Source organism: Hevea brasiliensis, chromosome 16 (assembly GCF_030052815.1).
Source record: "Hevea brasiliensis isolate MT/VB/25A 57/8 chromosome 16, ASM3005281v1, whole genome shotgun sequence".
Lineage (NCBI taxonomy): Eukaryota > Viridiplantae > Streptophyta > Magnoliopsida > Malpighiales > Euphorbiaceae > Hevea > Hevea brasiliensis.
In genome coordinates this window covers 4,701,784-4,720,318 of record NC_079508.1, presented here as the reverse complement: position 1 = coordinate 4,720,318, position 18,535 = coordinate 4,701,784, and the positions used below count along the sequence as shown (strand labels likewise).

The 18,535-nt window shown below is 35.6% G+C and overlaps 1 protein-coding gene across 5 annotated transcripts in view; it reads right to left on the bottom strand.

Annotated features, from left to right (window-relative positions):
- Nucleotides 1-2,185: 2,185 nt before the first annotated feature.
- Nucleotides 2,186-18,535, bottom strand: part of LOC110664500 (uncharacterized) — a 47,002-nt gene continuing 30,652 nt past the window's right edge. For 2 of the 5 annotated variants that reach the window (XM_021824218.2, XM_021824217.2), the window contains 2 exons: nt 4,197-4,302; nt 2,892-3,864 (listed from right to left, as the gene is read on the bottom strand). In XM_021824218.2, the coding sequence (XP_021679910.2) occupies nt 3,775-3,864; nt 4,197-4,302 (196 nt within the window). In that variant the 3' untranslated portion in view covers nt 2,892-3,774. Of the gene's footprint in view, nt 2,571-2,891; nt 3,865-4,196; nt 4,303-9,450; nt 11,074-18,535 lie in introns of those variants that run through there. The other 3 variants (XR_002496685.2, XM_021824219.2, XM_058137480.1) reach the window with 3 other exon arrangements.

The window sequence follows — 18,535 nt, the reverse complement described above, 5'->3', positions numbered from 1 at the left end:
AAAAACTGATTACAAGAATCGAAATGTTGGCTAAATAACTGTAAAATGATTGCTTGAATTGAAAATAAAAAGACTGAAACAAAAATGATAAACTGAAAAAAAAAAAAAAAAAAAAAAAAAAAAAAAAAAAAAATAAATGGTTGCTCAAATGTAAAAAAAAAGGTTGACTAAGAGAAATTGAACCAAGGCATTGTGTTGAATTGTTTGTTGTTGTGTTGAGAGTTATTGTTGTTGAAATGAAACCTTGCACCTTTATTTATAGAGAAAATTGCTTAGTGGCCAAGTCTATTATATCAAGTTTGCTTGGTGGCCAAATCTACTACACAAGGAATTGCTCAGTGCATCAACTTATGCACTATGATTTAGTTGTTACAACCAGTCTTTTCAAGGAAAAACACATGATTTTATTTTCAAATACTTGTCCGCTATACTTGCAACATTATTCCTACTATTTACAACCACTTAACCACCTACAACCTCCTAGCCACAAATGATGCACCAGCTCTAAATTAATTAATGCTCTTTAACTATTGGTATTCTACTAGTTTAAATTATGGGTCAAGTTATATTAATTAACAAGTCAATTTAATGTTTTGAACCATTAATTAATTAATTTTTGGTGCAAACAATAATTAATTTAATCACATAAATATTAAGGATTTAAAGGATCTTCAAATTGAAATAAAGATGAAAGCCACTTTTTTTATATAAAAAAAATAAAATAAAATAAAAAAAACACTCTTGCTCGTTCTTCCCCATGACCTTCTAATTGTCCTCTCCTATGACATATATTAGCAATAGTATCCTGATCCCTAGCATCCACCCCATTCATGCAAGAAAATTTTAGTAATAGGTGTCCATTATTAATAGGTGTCCATTATTAAAAGTTATATAATGTGTAGTAGGATTCATTATTAATTTAATGATATATCAATTATTATTAGATAAGTGTATACACTTTAATATAAATAGCTCCTATTCATACATCCATATAAATTACCGTTATAACTCCACCAACTGCATTATTCAGTTATAACCATATAATTAAACCAAATCAATAAAATTTAGTCATTTTAGTAATAATGATTTCGGTTTGATCAATTATCTTTGATTTTGTAACAAATTAACTAAAATAATTAAATTATATTTATTAATTAATATATTAATTATAGTTTTATTAATAATATATTATTAATAATTATTATGTCATTGATAATAAATGATATATATTATTTTTATAAATAAAATATATTATATTTTTTCAGTTAATTAGATTATAATCGACTGAGTATTTCCAATTTCAATTAGATTCAATTCTTTTAATTTTAATTCAGTTCGATTAGTTTTTTACAATTGATTAAAAATTTCAGTTTGATTAATTGAATGCTCTCCCCCATCCGCAACATCAAAAGAGATTGTCTCATGGAATTCAGGACCACACTGCATGTTCAAGGACCCTAAACCATCAAATGTGCCATGTATATTACAATCCTGTCATGAACATTGGACCTGCCAAAATTACTATCACCATCAGTGTTCTCTCATTCCAAAAGCAATCAATATACCTGTTGGAGATACTAGACACCTCTCCCCGCTCAATATTATTATGTTTGCACTTCCTCTTTTCTCTAACAACTCTCCCTACTAGCACCAACCTCCTCTTCAATTTCTTCTCTAACTAAACCACTGCTACTGTCTTACTCCTAAATTGTTTCTTCAAATCTTCAATTGTTAAATGTTGGACATACACATCTGCAGTCCCCTGCAAACATCCTATTTAATCTTATCAGGGACATTCTATCCCATTCACAATCTTGCACCATCCAAACCTTCCCCTCATAGTAACTCCACTCACCAAGATCCCATTGCGATGTAGCACAATTTTGAACAAATTGTTATCATTAGAACCCACAATACAATGCTGAAATAGCATTATATCTACCTATCCAATGTTAAGATGGAAACAGAAATATCATAGAACATGGGCAGCAATGGAAAAAGATATAAAGCAAGGCTTAAAATGTAAATAAATTATTAAAATCTTCAATTAGGAGTAAAGAATAAATCATAGGTTCTGAACTTACAAATCAGAACTTGACAACACATCTTTGACAATAAATGTAAACTTTTCAGGTAGTTTTTCATGTATAAATGTACATTTGATAATATATTTTAAATATCATTATTGGCAAAAGCTAGCTCTTATATTTATTATTGGAATCATTTTTACATTATTCTAGTCCAAGAAGATGGTAGCACACTAAGTTCATTTAGACAAAATTTTGACCAACAGGATGGCAGCACACTATACACAAGGACATTGGAAAAAGAACACAAAAAACAATTCTGATGAAAAGAAACATAACAAGTTCATTGCAAGCATAGCACAATGATTATATGAATGTGCCCATGCTATGATTTCTAGAGGTCAAATATGTTAACATTTGAAATTAGTTAACAGGAAAACTAAAATCGTTGAATTTGTGCATTAATCTTCCATAACTAATCAGATACATGAACGAGTACATTACATTGTCAACGTCAGAATCTCCCGAAATCTCGTTCACAGTCTGTCATGATAAATTATAAGGTTCTACTAAGAGTAAGTTGAACAAGAGTATACAAAGATGACATGATAAATAAGTACCAGTCATTGCACATTCACATACATAGGATCTACTAAGAGTAACCCAAACAAGAATGCACAAAGATGTCATGATAAATTAGAATTGAGACATCAATCATTATTCATGTGACCAGTTGGGAATGGACTTGTCAGACAAACATTTAGTTCTCATTTTTTTTCGCACATGCAGACAAAAATTTATTGTGTCTAAATTGGTATAGTAAGAACCAAGTCCCAGTATACCAGATAATAGTCTACAAACAACTTCAGCAAAAGAAAAAACTGAAATTGTTTATTTATTCAGTTGTGACCTAAAAAACTTAACTCAATGGATACATTCAGCCCCACAATCTACGATTTGCTTAAGAAATATTGAATAAAAGGCACATTCTATTAAAATAATCAATTTTTAATTATACTTGACAACTGTTCAAACACTAAAAAAATATGCAAACCTTCCAAAGTATGACTTGCTCGTAAAAGCTTGTGGGCCATTTTGAAATATGCCTTCACTGTCAGGTATGGTTCAAAAGTCTCCTTGTAGCCTCTCCTTCCCTAAATTCTTCACTTTTTTTTTTCTCTTCCCAACTGTGGCTTCAAAAGTCTTCTTCAAAAAAGGGCTAGGTAATGTATTCTTTTCACCCATTACGAGTGAAAAGGAGAGGCAAGGGTAATGCAAATGGTCTGACTCCCTTTCACCTGCTGCAAATCTTCACCAGAGGCAACGGGAACGGCGAGAGAGAGAGAGAGAGAGAGAGAGAGAGAGAGAACCATCAATTTCCCACAATGATGACCAATCGAAGGGCGATTCGAGGGGGAGAAAAAAAAAAAAAAAAACAACAACACTCATGATGCAAAGGAGATGGCACCATAATTGAGAACAAGCTTTATTTGCAGTAAAAGGGGGAAAAATGGAGAGAGAGAGAGAGTAACACCCAATGGCAGAAGAGAGAAAGAGAAAGAAGGGTTAAGTGCATGGAGAAGAGAGACAAGACAAGGTACAGGATTAAATCCAAACTGTCAAAGTTACGTCATCACTTTACCCGAGAATCAGCAACTATAGTAAGAAGTATTTTTATGTTAGTAAACTTGAAGTTGGGGTACTTTAGTGTTACAAAAGAAACCAGAAGCCAGAAAATTATGTAAAATCAAGCACGTTTGTCGACTTTCCACTTCTCAAATTCTGCAAAACTTATCATGAATGAACTGGCATTTCGGTGACCACCACCACCAAATTCCTGCAAACAAGCCATGTAAGACACTTCAGCATTTTCAATCACTACCAAATTTGCTTGTTAAAGGAATGAGCAGATAAAACTGAAAATTAGACAAAGGAAAGCAATTAGTAAATTGAATTGAACCGAACCAGATTTTTAATTTCTTGAATGATTTTACACTTTCAAAAGAATACGAAATTAAAATATTCAGTCAGTAATAACTGAAACAAAACACACACATAAATACATATATATAATTAAAATTATAAAATATTTCATTTAAATTTTGATGAGTTCAGTTACTCTTTTGGTCATTTGGTTCAGTTTGGTTTCCAATTATAACACACCCCTACCTGTGAGATGGGTGTTGTGTCTTCACTAACCGAACTCCTCAAGCTAATTTTCAACAGCTTGTCATTTTCAAGCCCTGGAACTCTGTACACAACAGCTCCAATTGCCCTATGATCATAAAAAAATAAAAAATAATAATTAAAAAAATCCTTAAAAGGTATTCTAATGGAATATAAAAGAAATTGGGTAATTAACAACTAAATCCCTGAGATATAGCAAAACCCACGGGTCAGTCCCTTTTTTTTAGTAACAATTTGGTCCTAAAATTTAAATTCCGTTAACAAATTAGTTACTTCAGTTAACAGCTTTTCAATTTGAAACAATTTTTTCCCTAAAATTTTGCTGTATTAACAAAATAGTCCCTACATCTAAATTTCATGTGTGACTAATTATATATATTTTTAAAATATTAAATATGCTTTATATTTATACTCTTTTAAATATAAAATAGCAAAAAGTGGTTCATAACAAATAATATGTTTTACTAAATTCTTAATTTTTTATATTATGGTCTATAATTTTGTAGAAATATGATCTAATATAATTTACTTTGATCATACATAATCATACATATATCTTGAAAAGTTATAATTCATTGATAATTTATAAATATTCTAAAAAATTACATTTTAAATTAAATTTCCATTTAAATTAATTGTTTGAAAATGCATATTTATTATCTACTAGTTATTTTTTAAATGTGTTGTACATTTTTTTATACTCGTTGTATGTGTTATAATTATATTATTATGACAATATAATAATTTTTCATTTTTTTATGAAATGTATATTATATGTACATTTATTATTTTTATATTAAATTAATAAAAATAAAAGTATATCGATAAAAATAAGAAATTATTTTGGTGAAATTTATTATGAAAAATTTACTATTATAATATAATTTTATAATTGTAAGTATATTATAAATATATAAATTTAATTATTTGTTATATTTTTTATTCTTATATTTTCGTGTTAAATTTCTACAATAATCAAATGAATGAGTTTATCAAGACTAATTAGCTTTTAGTATTATATAATTTTTTATAAAACATATATAATTAACGTAAAAAATTTAAATTTTTTCCAACACCATTTAAGAGTTTATGCATTAATTCAATTTAGTATAATTTTATATAATGTTGAATTTCTAGTTATTTTCAATTCGATTTTTTAATTTTATTTGATAAAATTATCTATGGACACTCATATCAATATTATTGATTTTTATTTTATATATAATATACATAGTTTTATATTTTCTTATGATTGATAAATATATTAACACTAATAAATTATTTATAAATAATAAATTAATAACTAAACTCCGCCTAAGTAGTTTGCGCTTAGCCGGTCCCAAGCCCGGGTAAAGGAGGAGGGTTGCGGTAGGTGACAACCAGCGTAAAAATTTCGTCACACCCTATGATATGGATTCAAATGATATAAACGTTGGGGCGTCCTCTACTAACGACGCGCTACATCGGAGCCCGGGTGTAGTGATAAATATGCAAGGGTGTAGGGCGTTCACCGAAAGTGACGAGCCATGCCGGCGCCCGGGTGTGGTGTTAAGTGAGCAAGGGTTCCCACATCATGGACGGGTGTGGGTAAAGAAGTTAGTCCATAGGACAGATAGTAGAACAAATAGTGGAACAGAACACAAGATAGATATAGAAAACAATAGAAGATATCATAGAAGGAGACCAATTAGGAAGGAGCAGGATAGGAGGAGGATCAGGGTTGGTACTTGGAATGTTGGATCACTTACAGGAAAATTAATGGAGCTTGTGGATACTTTGGAAAGGAGAAGGGTGAATATTGCTTGCATTCAGGAGACAAAATTGGTAGGAGAGAAAAGTAAGGAAGTGGGTAATTCAGGGTACAAACTGTGGTTTACCGGAAAGGAGAGAAATAAGAACGGAGTGGGTATAATCATAGACAGAACATTGAAAGACGCAGTAGTAGCTGTGAAAAGAGTGGGAGATAGAATTATACTGGCAAAGCTAGCACTAGAAGGAGAAACAATAAATATAGTTAGTGCTTATGCCCCACAAATAGGACTAGACAGTGAGAGTAAACAAAGGTTTTGGGAAGATATGGATGATTTAATGCAAAGCATACCGAATGAAGAGAATGTTTTCATTGGTGGAGATTTGAATGGACATGTAGGAAGTGATAGGCAAGGTTATGAGAATGTTCATGGAGGTTTTGGTTTTGACAGTCGAAATGAGGAGGGAAAAAATATCCTGGATTTTGCTATGGCATACGACCTAATACTAGCAAATACCTACTTTATAAAAAGAGAGTCACATTTAGTTACTTTCAAAAGTGGGCAACATAGAAGCCAAATCGACTTCCTCTTAACCAGGAAGACAAATAGAGCTCTATGCAAGGATTGCAAGGTCATTCCAGGAGAGGCTTTAACAAGTCAACATAGGTTGGTGGTCTTGGATGTCAAGTTTAGGAACAATTCAAGTAAGGTTAGAAGAAATAGTGTAGCTCGAACAAAGTGGTGGAAGTTCAAAGGAGTAAAGCAAGTGAAGTTCAAACATGAGCTTCTCTAGTCCGAAGTATGGAAGCTAGATATGGAGGCCAATGATATGTGGATACAGATGGCATCAAAGATTAGAGAAGTAGCTAGAAAAGTACTTGGAGAGTCTAAAGGACATGGACCACCCTCAAAAGAGAGATGGTGGTGGAATGAGGAAGTACAAAAGGCAGTAAAGAGAAAAAGGGAATGGTATAAGAAATTACCTAAATGTGATAATAATGAGGCATATGAACAGTACAAGATAGCAAAGAAAGAGGCAAAAAAGGCAGTTAGTCAAGCAAGAGCACAGGCCTTTGAAAAGTTATATGAGAAACTTGGAACTAAAGAAGGGGAGAAAGATATTTATAGATTAGCAAGGAGTAGAGAAAGAAAATGTCAAGATCTCAATCAAGTTAGGTGCATTAAGGATAAAGAAGGAAAAGTGTTGGTGAAAGATGAGGACATTAAAGAAAGATGGAGAAATTATTTTAATGATCTCTTTAATAATAGTCAAAATGGTAATAGCGTGAATATAGATTATAGAACAATAGAAAAGAATGTAAATTATACTAGAAGGATTCGATCTTTAGAAGTAAAGGAAGCACTTAAGAGAATGAAAGTGGGTAAAGCCTGTGGACCCGATGAAATACCAATTGAAGTGTGGAAGTATTTGGGAGATATGGGAGTGGCATGGTTAACTAAATTATTTAATAAGATTCTAAACTCAAAGAAAATGCATGATGAATGGAGGAAGAGTATTTTAGTACCTATTTTTAAAAATAAGGGAGACATACAGAGTTGCTCAAATTATAGGGGAATTAAACTCATGAGCCATACTATGAAGTTGTGGGAGAGAGTTGTGGAGCATCGACTACGTCATGATACCTCTATCTCTCTCAATCAATTTGGTTTCATGCCCGGTCGTTCAACTATGGAAGCGATCTTTCTCATTAGAAGCTTGATGGAGAAATATAGAGATGTGAAGAAAGATCTACACATGGTTTTTATTGATTTGGAGAAGGCTTATGATAGTGTTCCAAGAGAGATCTTATGGAATGTGTTAGAACAAAAGAGGGTATCTATTAGGTACATACAAGTATTGAAAGATATGTATGAAGGAGCAACTACTATTGTGCGCAGTGGGAGGACACAAGTGATTTTCCAATCTCAATTGGATTACACCAAGGATCAGCCATAAGCCCTTAAATATTTACATTAGTTTTAAATGAAATGTCGAAAAATATACAAGAGAGTATTCCTTGGTGCATGATGTTTGCGGATGATATTGTTCTGATAGATGAGACACGAGAAGGAGTCAATAGGAAGCTAGAACTTTGGAGAAGTACTCTAGAGTCAAAGGGTTTTAAGTTAAGTAGAACGAAGGCAGAATACATGCATTGCAAGTTCGGTGAAGGCCAAGCGGTGATAGGGAAGGAGTTAGTTTGAATGGGGTGGTCTTGTCCCAAAGTAATCACTTTAAATATCTAGGCTCGATCCTTCAAGTAGATGGGGATGTGAGGAGGATGTTAGTCATAGGATTAAAGCGGGATGGTTGAATTGGAGACGTGCCACTGGAGTTTTATTTGATCGTAAGATTCCCAATAAATTTAATGGTAAATTTTACCGTCTGACCATACGTAGGCTATGTTATATGGTAGTGAGTGTTGGGCCTTTGAAAGAGTCGTATGCATCTAAGATAAGAGTTGCAGAGATGAGAATGTTAAGGTGGATGAGTGGCCATACTAGACTAGATAAAGTCCGTAATGAGAGTATCAGAGAAAAGGTAGGAGTGGTGCCAATTGAAGATAAGTTGAGAGAAGGGAGATTGAGGTGGTTTGGTCATGTGAAGCGTAGACATACGGAGGCTCCAGTTAGACAAGTAGAGCACATTAGGTTAGAGGATAGAAAGAAAAAAAGGGGTAGACCTAAATTAACTTGGAGGAGAGTTGTACAACATGACTTATAAGCATTACACATTTCTGAGGATTTAACCCAAAATCGTTCAGAGTGGAAAAAGCGAATCCATATAGCCGACCCCAAATTTTTGGGATAAAGGCTTAGTTGAGTTGAGTTGAGTTGAGTTGAGAATAAATTAATAACTAAAATTTTATTTTTATATAAAAAATAAAAAATCAGTACTAATAGAATAAAAAAACACTTACGTTAGTATATTATTATTTTTTATTGGAATAATTATCTTAAAAAATGTACAAATAATTATTTGATTTACAATAAAACACTTTGTCAAATTAACTTATAATATACTTTTAAATTAAATTTTTATAATTATTTTTCTAAAAGTAAATGTCAAATTTCAACAAAAAAAAGTTGTTAAATCCAAGTAAATAAAAATTCTATTAAATGATATAATACTTATATTCATATGAAAATTAGATTATTTTTAAATTAAAATATCAATTTAATTTATATTTAAATATAAATTATATGAACACATTAACATTTTTTAAACTTTTAATAATATATCATTTTAATTTTATAATTAAGTTCAAGCCTAACATATTATGTTAATTATTAATTTTTTAAATAATATATTTATCTATTTAATCTTTTCTCATATATATAATTTATTATATATGTTTTGTGTGCAATTATATATTATTTTTCCATTGTTATATATTGTAGACACCATATTTTGGTCTGTCAATTTTTGGCAAAAATAACAATTCTAGTTTAATTAATTTTCATCTATTAGTTCATCAAATTCGTGTAGTTTCCGAATCGAGATCCGATCCCAACATTATCCAATCTCGATAAGTGTTGCAATTCTGTTATAGTCCGATATTGGGATTGCCCAAACTCAATAATATTGGTTTTAAGTTTCATCAATAATACCGGTTTAATTAATTTTCACATGCTAGTTTCAAGGTTCATCAATCACATGTAGTCAGTTTCTGAATCGGAGTCCGATCACAATATTATCCAATCTCGATAAAGGTTGCAATTCTGTTGTAGACCGATCTTGGGATGGCCTGAACTCAATAATACTAGTTTTAAGTCTCATTAAGCTCAACCCTATATGCTTGTTCGAGTTTCAGTTCTATCAGAAGTTTGAGTGTTGATTATCCAATCTTCGACCCCATTCTTGTTTTGGTTGAAGTTTGATTTCCATTTTAGATCCAATTTCCGTCTGTAAATAATTCGATCTCAATAATTGTTTTATTTTGTTCCTCACACTATCCAATCTCAATAAAGTTCAATTTTATATACTTGCTTAAATTTTAATTTTGTTTTCGATTGAAGTTCGGTATTATATTTTATTTTTGATTTCTATGCTGTTAGTCCGATCTCTAAAGGTCATTGCATATAATTGAACTTGTAATTTAACGTCGATCATGTGAGTATCCAATCTCGATAAGAAAATAAGAAAGACCAATCTTAAAGAAATCTTTTATTTCATTAAGCACTGAGTTACATCACTTCGTGGGCGGGTCCTCCCCAACCCGCTCATCAGTTAAATTGTCTATATCCTCTCCCTTCGGTTCGCTCTTGCTCTCAGCCTCAACACCTGGAGCAAGCTTCTCGGGCCAGGTGAAGTCATCCTCAGGATAGCGCTTGATAAGCTCGGCTAAGAGATCGCCATGGGCCTGTACATAGGCGCTGGCTTCCTTCTCCAAGGCTTTGTTCTCCTTCGCTTTTATCTCCTTAGCAAACTTAGCCAAGTCGTAAGCTCAACTGGCCTGGGCATCTTCAAATTCCTTCCGTAGCCGAGCTATTAGCTCTTCAGAAGACTTCGCTTGTTGCTCTAATTCTACAATCCGACCATTCGCAACTGAGAGCTGGTTCTTAGAAGCCATGGCCTCCTGGACCGCCTTAGAGATCTCCCTCCTTAGAAAGTTGACCTTCTGACCGACCATGTGCTGGGTAGCGACGGCTTCCATGCTCAGGCTCATTGATTGGTTGAGGAGTTCATCAATGTTCTCCGGGGCCATTCAAGCTCGGTCTTCAAGGAGGTAAATTGAAGCGCTAGTGACTCGGGCCAAGTCTATGTTGCCTCGCATGGTGTGATTCCTCTCCAACGAGCCAATTAGTATCTAAGCACCTCGGGAGAGTGGTCGCCGGACTGGATTGCTTGCCCTAGGACCCGCCTTCCAAAGCAGCAAAGACCCAAGGTTGAGTAGTAGGTTGTTCTGGGGCATGTGCCGGCCCCTCAGTAGCAGGTTCTTCTTGAGCTCGGACTGGGGAGCTCGTCTCTTCCACTCGAGCTCGTTTCTGGGCCTCAAGCTCGGCCCTGGCAACAGCAGCAGCAACCTCCTTTTTCTCTAGAACTTTTCTGGCAAGCTCTCTTTTCCTCTTCTCAGCTGCCTTATCAACGTCGCCTCCCGCCATATCTGCACGTAAAAAGAAGTTAGTGAGTAGTAATAGTCATAGGACTTAAGATGAGAAGCTTTACCCTTCCCGGGCCTGAGGTCAGAGAGCTAGAGCGGGACATCTTCTTAGGCAATCACGTTCATCATCCACCATTTAAGTTCAGCCTCAATGACGTCCAAGCACAGGAAATCTATGAGAGTTTGCTTGACTCTTAAGCTCCTTTACATAACCTTTTCGACCTCGTTCAGATCAATATTCTTTTCTGGCCTTTTGGCTAAGTAATTCTAGCTCCGTGACACGCCTTCGAAGCCACGAGGATCTTGGCTCCGCAAGATAAAGAATCAGTCTTTCCAGTTCTTCAGTGAAAATGGGAGTCGGCGAAGAGCCCACAGTTCAACTTCGCCTGGAAAAACCAATATCGTTATTCTTTAGTTTGGCAAGCCGATGTAGTTTGGCAAAGACTTTCACCGTGGGCTCCAAACCTTTAACCCCGCATAAACCTTGAAAGGCCACTATTGTTCGCCATGAATTCGAATGCAGTTGAGCCACGCAGACTCGATTGTATCTGTTGGAATCCCTTAATTAGTGCATTAGCTGTAAATTAGAATGTGTTAAAATCTCTTAATTAGTGCATTAGCTGTAAATTAGAATGTAAATTAGTGATATTAGGGATATTTGTATTTATTAGCTTTTACTTTCTTTCCTATTAAGGCTATAGCCTTTGCGTATAAATTTGAATCATTGTAACACTGTGCAATACATCAAGAAATTCTTCAATTCTTTCTAATCTCAACATGGTATCAGAGCCTTAGCTATTTTATCTGGCAATTTTTTTTTTTGCTGAGAGAAAACAGTGAGAAATAGTTAAGAGTTTGTGTAGGTAAGCCTTGAAAGCGGGTCTGTTGAGGGAGGTAGTTGTCACCGCCCCTTTAGGAAGGAAGAGAACCTCGTCGTCGCTCCTCACTTGGATTCTCGCCGCCATCTGGTGAGGTGCATGATCCCACGCGCCGACGAAGGTTTTCGCCTCGTGTACACACGCCAAGGAGTGAGCCTATTCCTGGTAAATTTTTCCAGCAGCACTTTTTTTTTCAACGACATCCCTAGTGTACCGTGCCTCTACCCAGTTCATTCCTATCTCTTGGTTTACAATTTTATTTTTGGGTATTTGTCTTTTGCCTACTGTTTCTTTTAATCAGTTCTCTGAATCATGTCTAATACAAAAAATTCAGTAGTTGAAGAAAAAATGACTATTAAAACTGAAAATATCTCATTAATTATTAGCCCCGTAAAGCTTGATGGGACAAATTACCTTGCATGGTCTAGATCGTGTCTCCTTTTTATTCAAGCTAAAGGGTTGTAGGGTTATCTTACCGGAGATAAGCAAAAACTAGAAAAGTCTGCTTCTGTCTACAGTCAACGGGAGTCAGAAAATTCTCTTATCATGTCATGGCTTATCAATTCCATGTAACCACATATAGCTCGTGGGTATTTATTATTGAATAGTGCAGCTGCCCTTTGGAGTGCAGTTTCTCATACCTATTCTCAAGTTGGGAACGATGCTGACACGCCTTCGAAGCCACGAGGATCTTGGCTCCGCAAGATAAAGAACCAGTCTTTCCAGTTCTTCAGTGAAAATGGGAGTCGACGAAGAGCCCACAGTTCGACTTCGCCAGGAAAAACCAATATCGTTATTCTTTCGTTTGGTGAGCCGATGTAGTTTGGCAAAGACTTTCACCGTGGGCTCCAAACCTTTAACCCCGCATAAACCTTAAAAGGCCACTAGTGTTCGCCATGAATTCGAATGCAGTTGAGCCACGCATACTCGATTGTATCTGTTGAAATCCCTTAATTAGTGCATTAGTTGTAAATTAGAATGTGTTAAAATCTCTTAATTAGTGCATTAGCTGTAAATGAGAATGTAAATTAGTGATATTAGGGATATTTGTATTTATTAGCTTTTACTTTCTTTCCTATTAAGGCTATAGCCTTTGCGTATAAATTTGAATCATTGTAACACTGTGCAATACATCAAGAAATTCTTCAATTCTTTCTAATCTCAACATGGTATCAGAGCCTTAGCCATTTTATCTGGCAATTTTTTTTTTTGCAGAGAGAAAACAATGAGAAATAGTTAGGGTTTGTGTGGGTAAGCCTTGAAAGCGGGTCTGTTGAGGGAGGTAGTTGTCACCGCCCCTTCAGGAAGGAAGAGAACCTCGTCGTCACTCCTCGCTTGGATTCTCGCCGCCATCTGGTGAGGTGCATGATCCCACGCGCCGACGAAGGTTTTCGCCTCGTGTACACACACCTGGGAGTGAGCCTGTTCCTGGTCAATTTTTCCAGCAGCACTTTTTTCGACGACATCCCTAGTGTACCGTGCCTCTACCCAGTTCATTCCTATCTCTTGGTTTACAATTTTATTTTTGGGTATTTGTGTTTTGCCTACTGTTTCTTTTAATCAGTTCTCTGAATCATGTCTAATGCAAAAAATTCAGTTGTTGAAGGAAAAATGACTACTACAACTGAAAATCTCTCATTAATTATTAGCCCCGTAAAGCTTGATGGGACAAATTACCTTGCATGGTCTAGATCATTTCTCCTTTTTATTCAAGCTAAAGGGTTGTAGGGTTATCTTACCGAAGATAAGCAAAAACTAGAAAAGTCCGCTTCTGCCTACAGTCAACGGGAGTCAGAAAATTCTCTTATCATGTCATGGCTTATCAATTCCATGCAACCACATATAGCTCGTGGGTATTTATTGTTGAATAGTGCAGCTGCCCTTTGGAGTGCAGTTTCTCATACCTACTCTCAAGTTGGGAACGATGCACAAGTGTATGAGCTTCGAAACAAAGTTCATGGTATGAAACAGGGTGAGCTAACTATTGCTCAATATTATGCAGAATTGAGTGGTCTATGGCAGGAACGGGACTTTTACCAGGACTTTCAGGCCTTATGTCCTGAAGATGCTATTAAATTTCAAAAGTTGGTTGAGAAAGAACGGATCTATAATTTTCTTCCTTGGTTGAATATGGAATATGATCAAATTAGGGTCCAAGTGCTTGGGAAGGATCCTTTACCTACCTTTAAGACAGACATACTCTTATGTTCAGCAGGAAGAGAGCAGGAGGAGTGCCATGATTCATTCTATGTCTGTTGATAAGGCAGGGCTAGTTGCTAATTCCTCACGTGAACAGTCACATGGTTCATCAGATAAGAATCAACTACATTGTTACTATTGTGGAAAAAACCGGCATAATAAGGAACACTGTTGAAAATTGCATGGACGCCCCACTAAAAGGCGTGGAGGAAAAAAGATGGGCGTTACTAGACTACAAGCTAATGTATCTGAGGCTGTGAATCTGTCTGAAGATACTACCACCACTGAGATGTTTTCCAATGAAGAGGTACAGACTCTAAGGCGTTTGCTATCACAACTTGAATTGCAATCCAACACAGTTGCCTCTTCTAACTTCGTCAACTCAGGTAATGCTTTTCTTGCCAATCTTAATAATTCTTTTTGGGTTATAGATTCTAGAGCAAACAAGCATATGACAGGCTCTTCAAATAAATTCATATCCTATTCTCCATGTTCAGGAAAAGAAAAAGTCCGCACTGCAGATGGATCCTTATCTAGTGTTTCTGGAATAGGTTCTGTTAAATGCACCCCTAATATAAGTCTAGTTCTGTTTTACATGTGCCTAGCTTTCCTATTAATCTTGTCTGTCAATTCAATTACAAAAGCTCTAAACTGCAAAATTGAATTTTTCCCAACTCACTGTGTATTTCAGGAATTGACGACAAGGAGAACGATTGACAGTAGTAGACTGCAAGATGGGCTATTTTTCTTGAATGATTATGTTGGTCAGGCCATGTTAGGGCAATCTATAGGTGCTGAGGAACAAATTATCATGTGGCATAGTAGACTAGGACATCCTTCATTTACTGTGTTAGAAAAAATTTATCCTTTTCTGTTTTAAACAATGCAAAACTGAATTGTTAGTATGTAATGCTTGTGAGTTTGCTAAACATACTAGACAATCTTATCCTGCAATAAATAATAAGGCTTCAGTTTCTTTTATGACTATCCATTTTGATGTATGGGGGCCTACTCAAACTGTGTCTTTATCGGATTACAAATGGTTTGTAACCTTTACTGATTGTTGCAGTAGGTTAACTTGGGTATATTTGATGAAAGAGAAAAATGAAGTTTTCTCTTGTTTCCGGCAGTTCCATAAAATGATTAGTACACAGTTTGATGCTCATGTTAAAATATTGAGAACTGATAATGGTACAAAATATATGAATGGAGTCTTTCAGGAGTATTTGAAGGCACATAGGATTTTACATCAGACTTGTTGTGTTAATACTAGTTTACAAAATGGGGTATCTGAGAGAAAAAATAGACACTTACTTGAGGTTGTTAGGTCTCTTCTATTTGCCATGAATATTCCTAAACCTTACTGGGGGGATGCTATTCTTTCTGCTGCATATCTTATTAACAGGATGCCTCTTCGGATATTGGAGCTTAAGAGTCCTTTAGAGGTTTTGCAAAGTAAAAATTCATATATTGTTCCTCCAAAAGTATTTGGTTGTGTTTGCTTTGTTCATAAGCTTCATAGTGAGAAATTAGAACCCCGAGCCCTGAAATGTGTTTTTGTTGGTTATTCTAGCACTCATAAGTGATATAGCTGTTATCATCCTCCTTCACGAAAATATTTTGTGAGTATAGACGTTACCTTCAGGGAATCTGAATCTTATTTTCATTAACCTCTTCAGGGGAAGCATAGGAAGGAAGAGATGTATTTTCCTTCATCCTCATCCTTTCCCAACCTTCAATTTCAGGGGGAGAATCTGGGTTTAGAGCCTATACCTAACAATGAAAATCAGGGAGAGTCACCTAAATCTCGAGAAAGACTGAAAAGGCCAGATTTAAGAACATATACTCGACGAAACAAGACAGATATAGCCATCGAGCAAAAGACTGTTAATCAACCGGAATCCCTGAATTCAATTCCTGGACATCTTGAGGTATGTGATGAGTCTCCTTTGGCTCCTTATGAGTCTAATTTTGATTCTCAGTCTGTTCTTCTTTCTTCTGATAATGATCTTGATATTCCTATTGCACTCCGGAAAGGTGTTAGGACCTGTACTAAACATCTCATTTCTAATTTCATCTCCTATAATTCTCTGTCTCCATCCTACAGAGCCTTTCTACTATCTGTTTCCTCTGTCTCTATCCCACAGGATTGGAAGAAAGCTTGCCTCGATCCAAAATAGAGGGAAACTATGGTAGAGGAGATGAAAGCTTTGGCAAATAATGAGACATGGGAACTGGTTACTCTCCCACTGGAAAAGAAGCTAGTTGGATGTAAGTGGGTGTTCACTGTGAAGCATAGAGCAGATGGTTCAATTGAGAGGTATAAAGACAGACTGGTAGCAAAAGGCTTCACACAGACGTACGGAGTAAATTACGAAGAGACCTTTGCTCCTGTTGCTAAAATGAATACCATCAGAATTCAGTTGTCATGTGCAACGAATCTTGAGTGGGACTTGTAGCAGTTTGATGTTAAAAATGCCTTTTTACATGGTGACTTGGAAGAAGTGTATATGGAAATTCCTCCAAGGTTTGAGGATGAGAAGACCAGAGGGAAAGTTTGCAGATTGAAAAAGGCTTTGTATGGTCTAAAAGAGCATGGTTTGATAGGTTCAGTAAAGCGATGATCTCCTTTGGATACTGCCAAAGCAATGCTGATCATACCTTGTTTATGAGGCATCGTAGAGGCAAAATCACACTACTTATTGTCTATGTGGATGATATTGTGGTAACTAGTGACGATAAGGAAGAAATGACTCTTTTAAAGGAGCGCCTAGCACAGAAGTTTGAAATCAAAGATTTGGAAAGGCTCAAGTACTTTCTTGGAATAGAGGTTGCCAGATCAGATAAGGGAATCTTTATTTCTCAAAAAAAGTATATCTTGGATCTATTGGAAAAAACAGGAATATTGGGCTGTAAACCGGCAGAGTCTCCTATTGAGGCCAATCATAAATTGCAAGCTGGAGTTGGAAAATCAGTGAATTTAGGGAGATATCAGAAGTTGGTTGGCAAACTAATTTATATTTCACACACTAGACCGGACATAGCATATGCAGTTGGTCTAGTGAGCCAATATATGCATGATCCTCATGAATCTCATTTGGAGGTTGTTTTTTGCATCTTGCAATACCTAAAATCTACACCTGGGAAAGGACTTCTTTTCTCAAAGTATGGTCACCTTCAAATTAAAGCCTTTAGAGATGTAGATTGGGATGGTTCTCTTGATGATAGGAGATCAACATCAGGATACTATACCTTTGTTGGTGGTAATCTAGTCACCTGGAGATGTAAGAAGCAAAATGTGACAGCTAAATCCAGTGCAGAAGTTGAATTCAGGGCAATGGCTCAAGGTATCTGTGAGTTATTGTGGTTACGGAAGTTGATGGAAGAATTAAAATTGTTTGAAGCTAATGGTTTGTTTTTGTTTTGTGATAACAAAGCTGCAATCAGTATAGTTCATTATCCAGTTCAGCATGATCAGACCAAGCACATAGAGATTGATAAACACTGCATAAAGAAAAAATTGTGGATGGTTCCTTAAGTGTCTCTTACGTAGGTTCGAAAGATCAGTTAGCTGATGTGTTCACTAAAGAATTAAGTTGTAAGATGTTTCATACCCTAATTTGCAAGTTGGGCATGTGCAAAATACATGAACCAACTTGAGGGAGAGTGTTGGAATCCCTTAATTAGTGCATTAGCTGTAATTTAGAATGTGTTAAAATCCCTTAATTAGTGCATTAGCTGTAAATTAGAGTGTAAATTAGTGATATTAGGGATATTTGTATTTATTAGCTATTATTTTCTTTCCTATTAAGGCTATAGCCTTTGTGTATAAATTTGAATCATTGTAACACTGTGAAATACATCAAGAAATTCTTCAATTCTATCTAATCTCAACAGTATCTCAAGACGTCCTTATAAAACAGATCCAAGAGAAATCGCAACTCGGCTTTGAACTACTCTTCATAAACTATAATTTGATCTCCCTCCTCAAAAAAGTGATCATCTCGGAGATCCACGTGACATCTATTGAGCTCGAAAGCATCGGTCGGGAGATTATACTCCTGAACTGATCTGTGCCAGCTCTGAGCGATTAAAAATTAATGCCACCTCGTCCACAGGGAGAGCTTCTTTCCTTGGGATCGGAGCTTGCCGCTGGCTCAGCTTGGCGGGCTGGTTAGAGATCAGATGGAACGCTATTCCAATCTTAGGTTGCCTATTTGGTCCGACCTCTTCACCCTCATCAGAAGTCCATGAAACATGTACTGAAGGCGGGCTCCCCGCTCTCTAACTATCGGTGCCGCTCATTTTCAATGCGCTCTGGGAAAGGCCAAATGAGGATGGATCGGGTAAAGGAGATTTGATTAAGAGTCCTTGAATGACCATAGAAA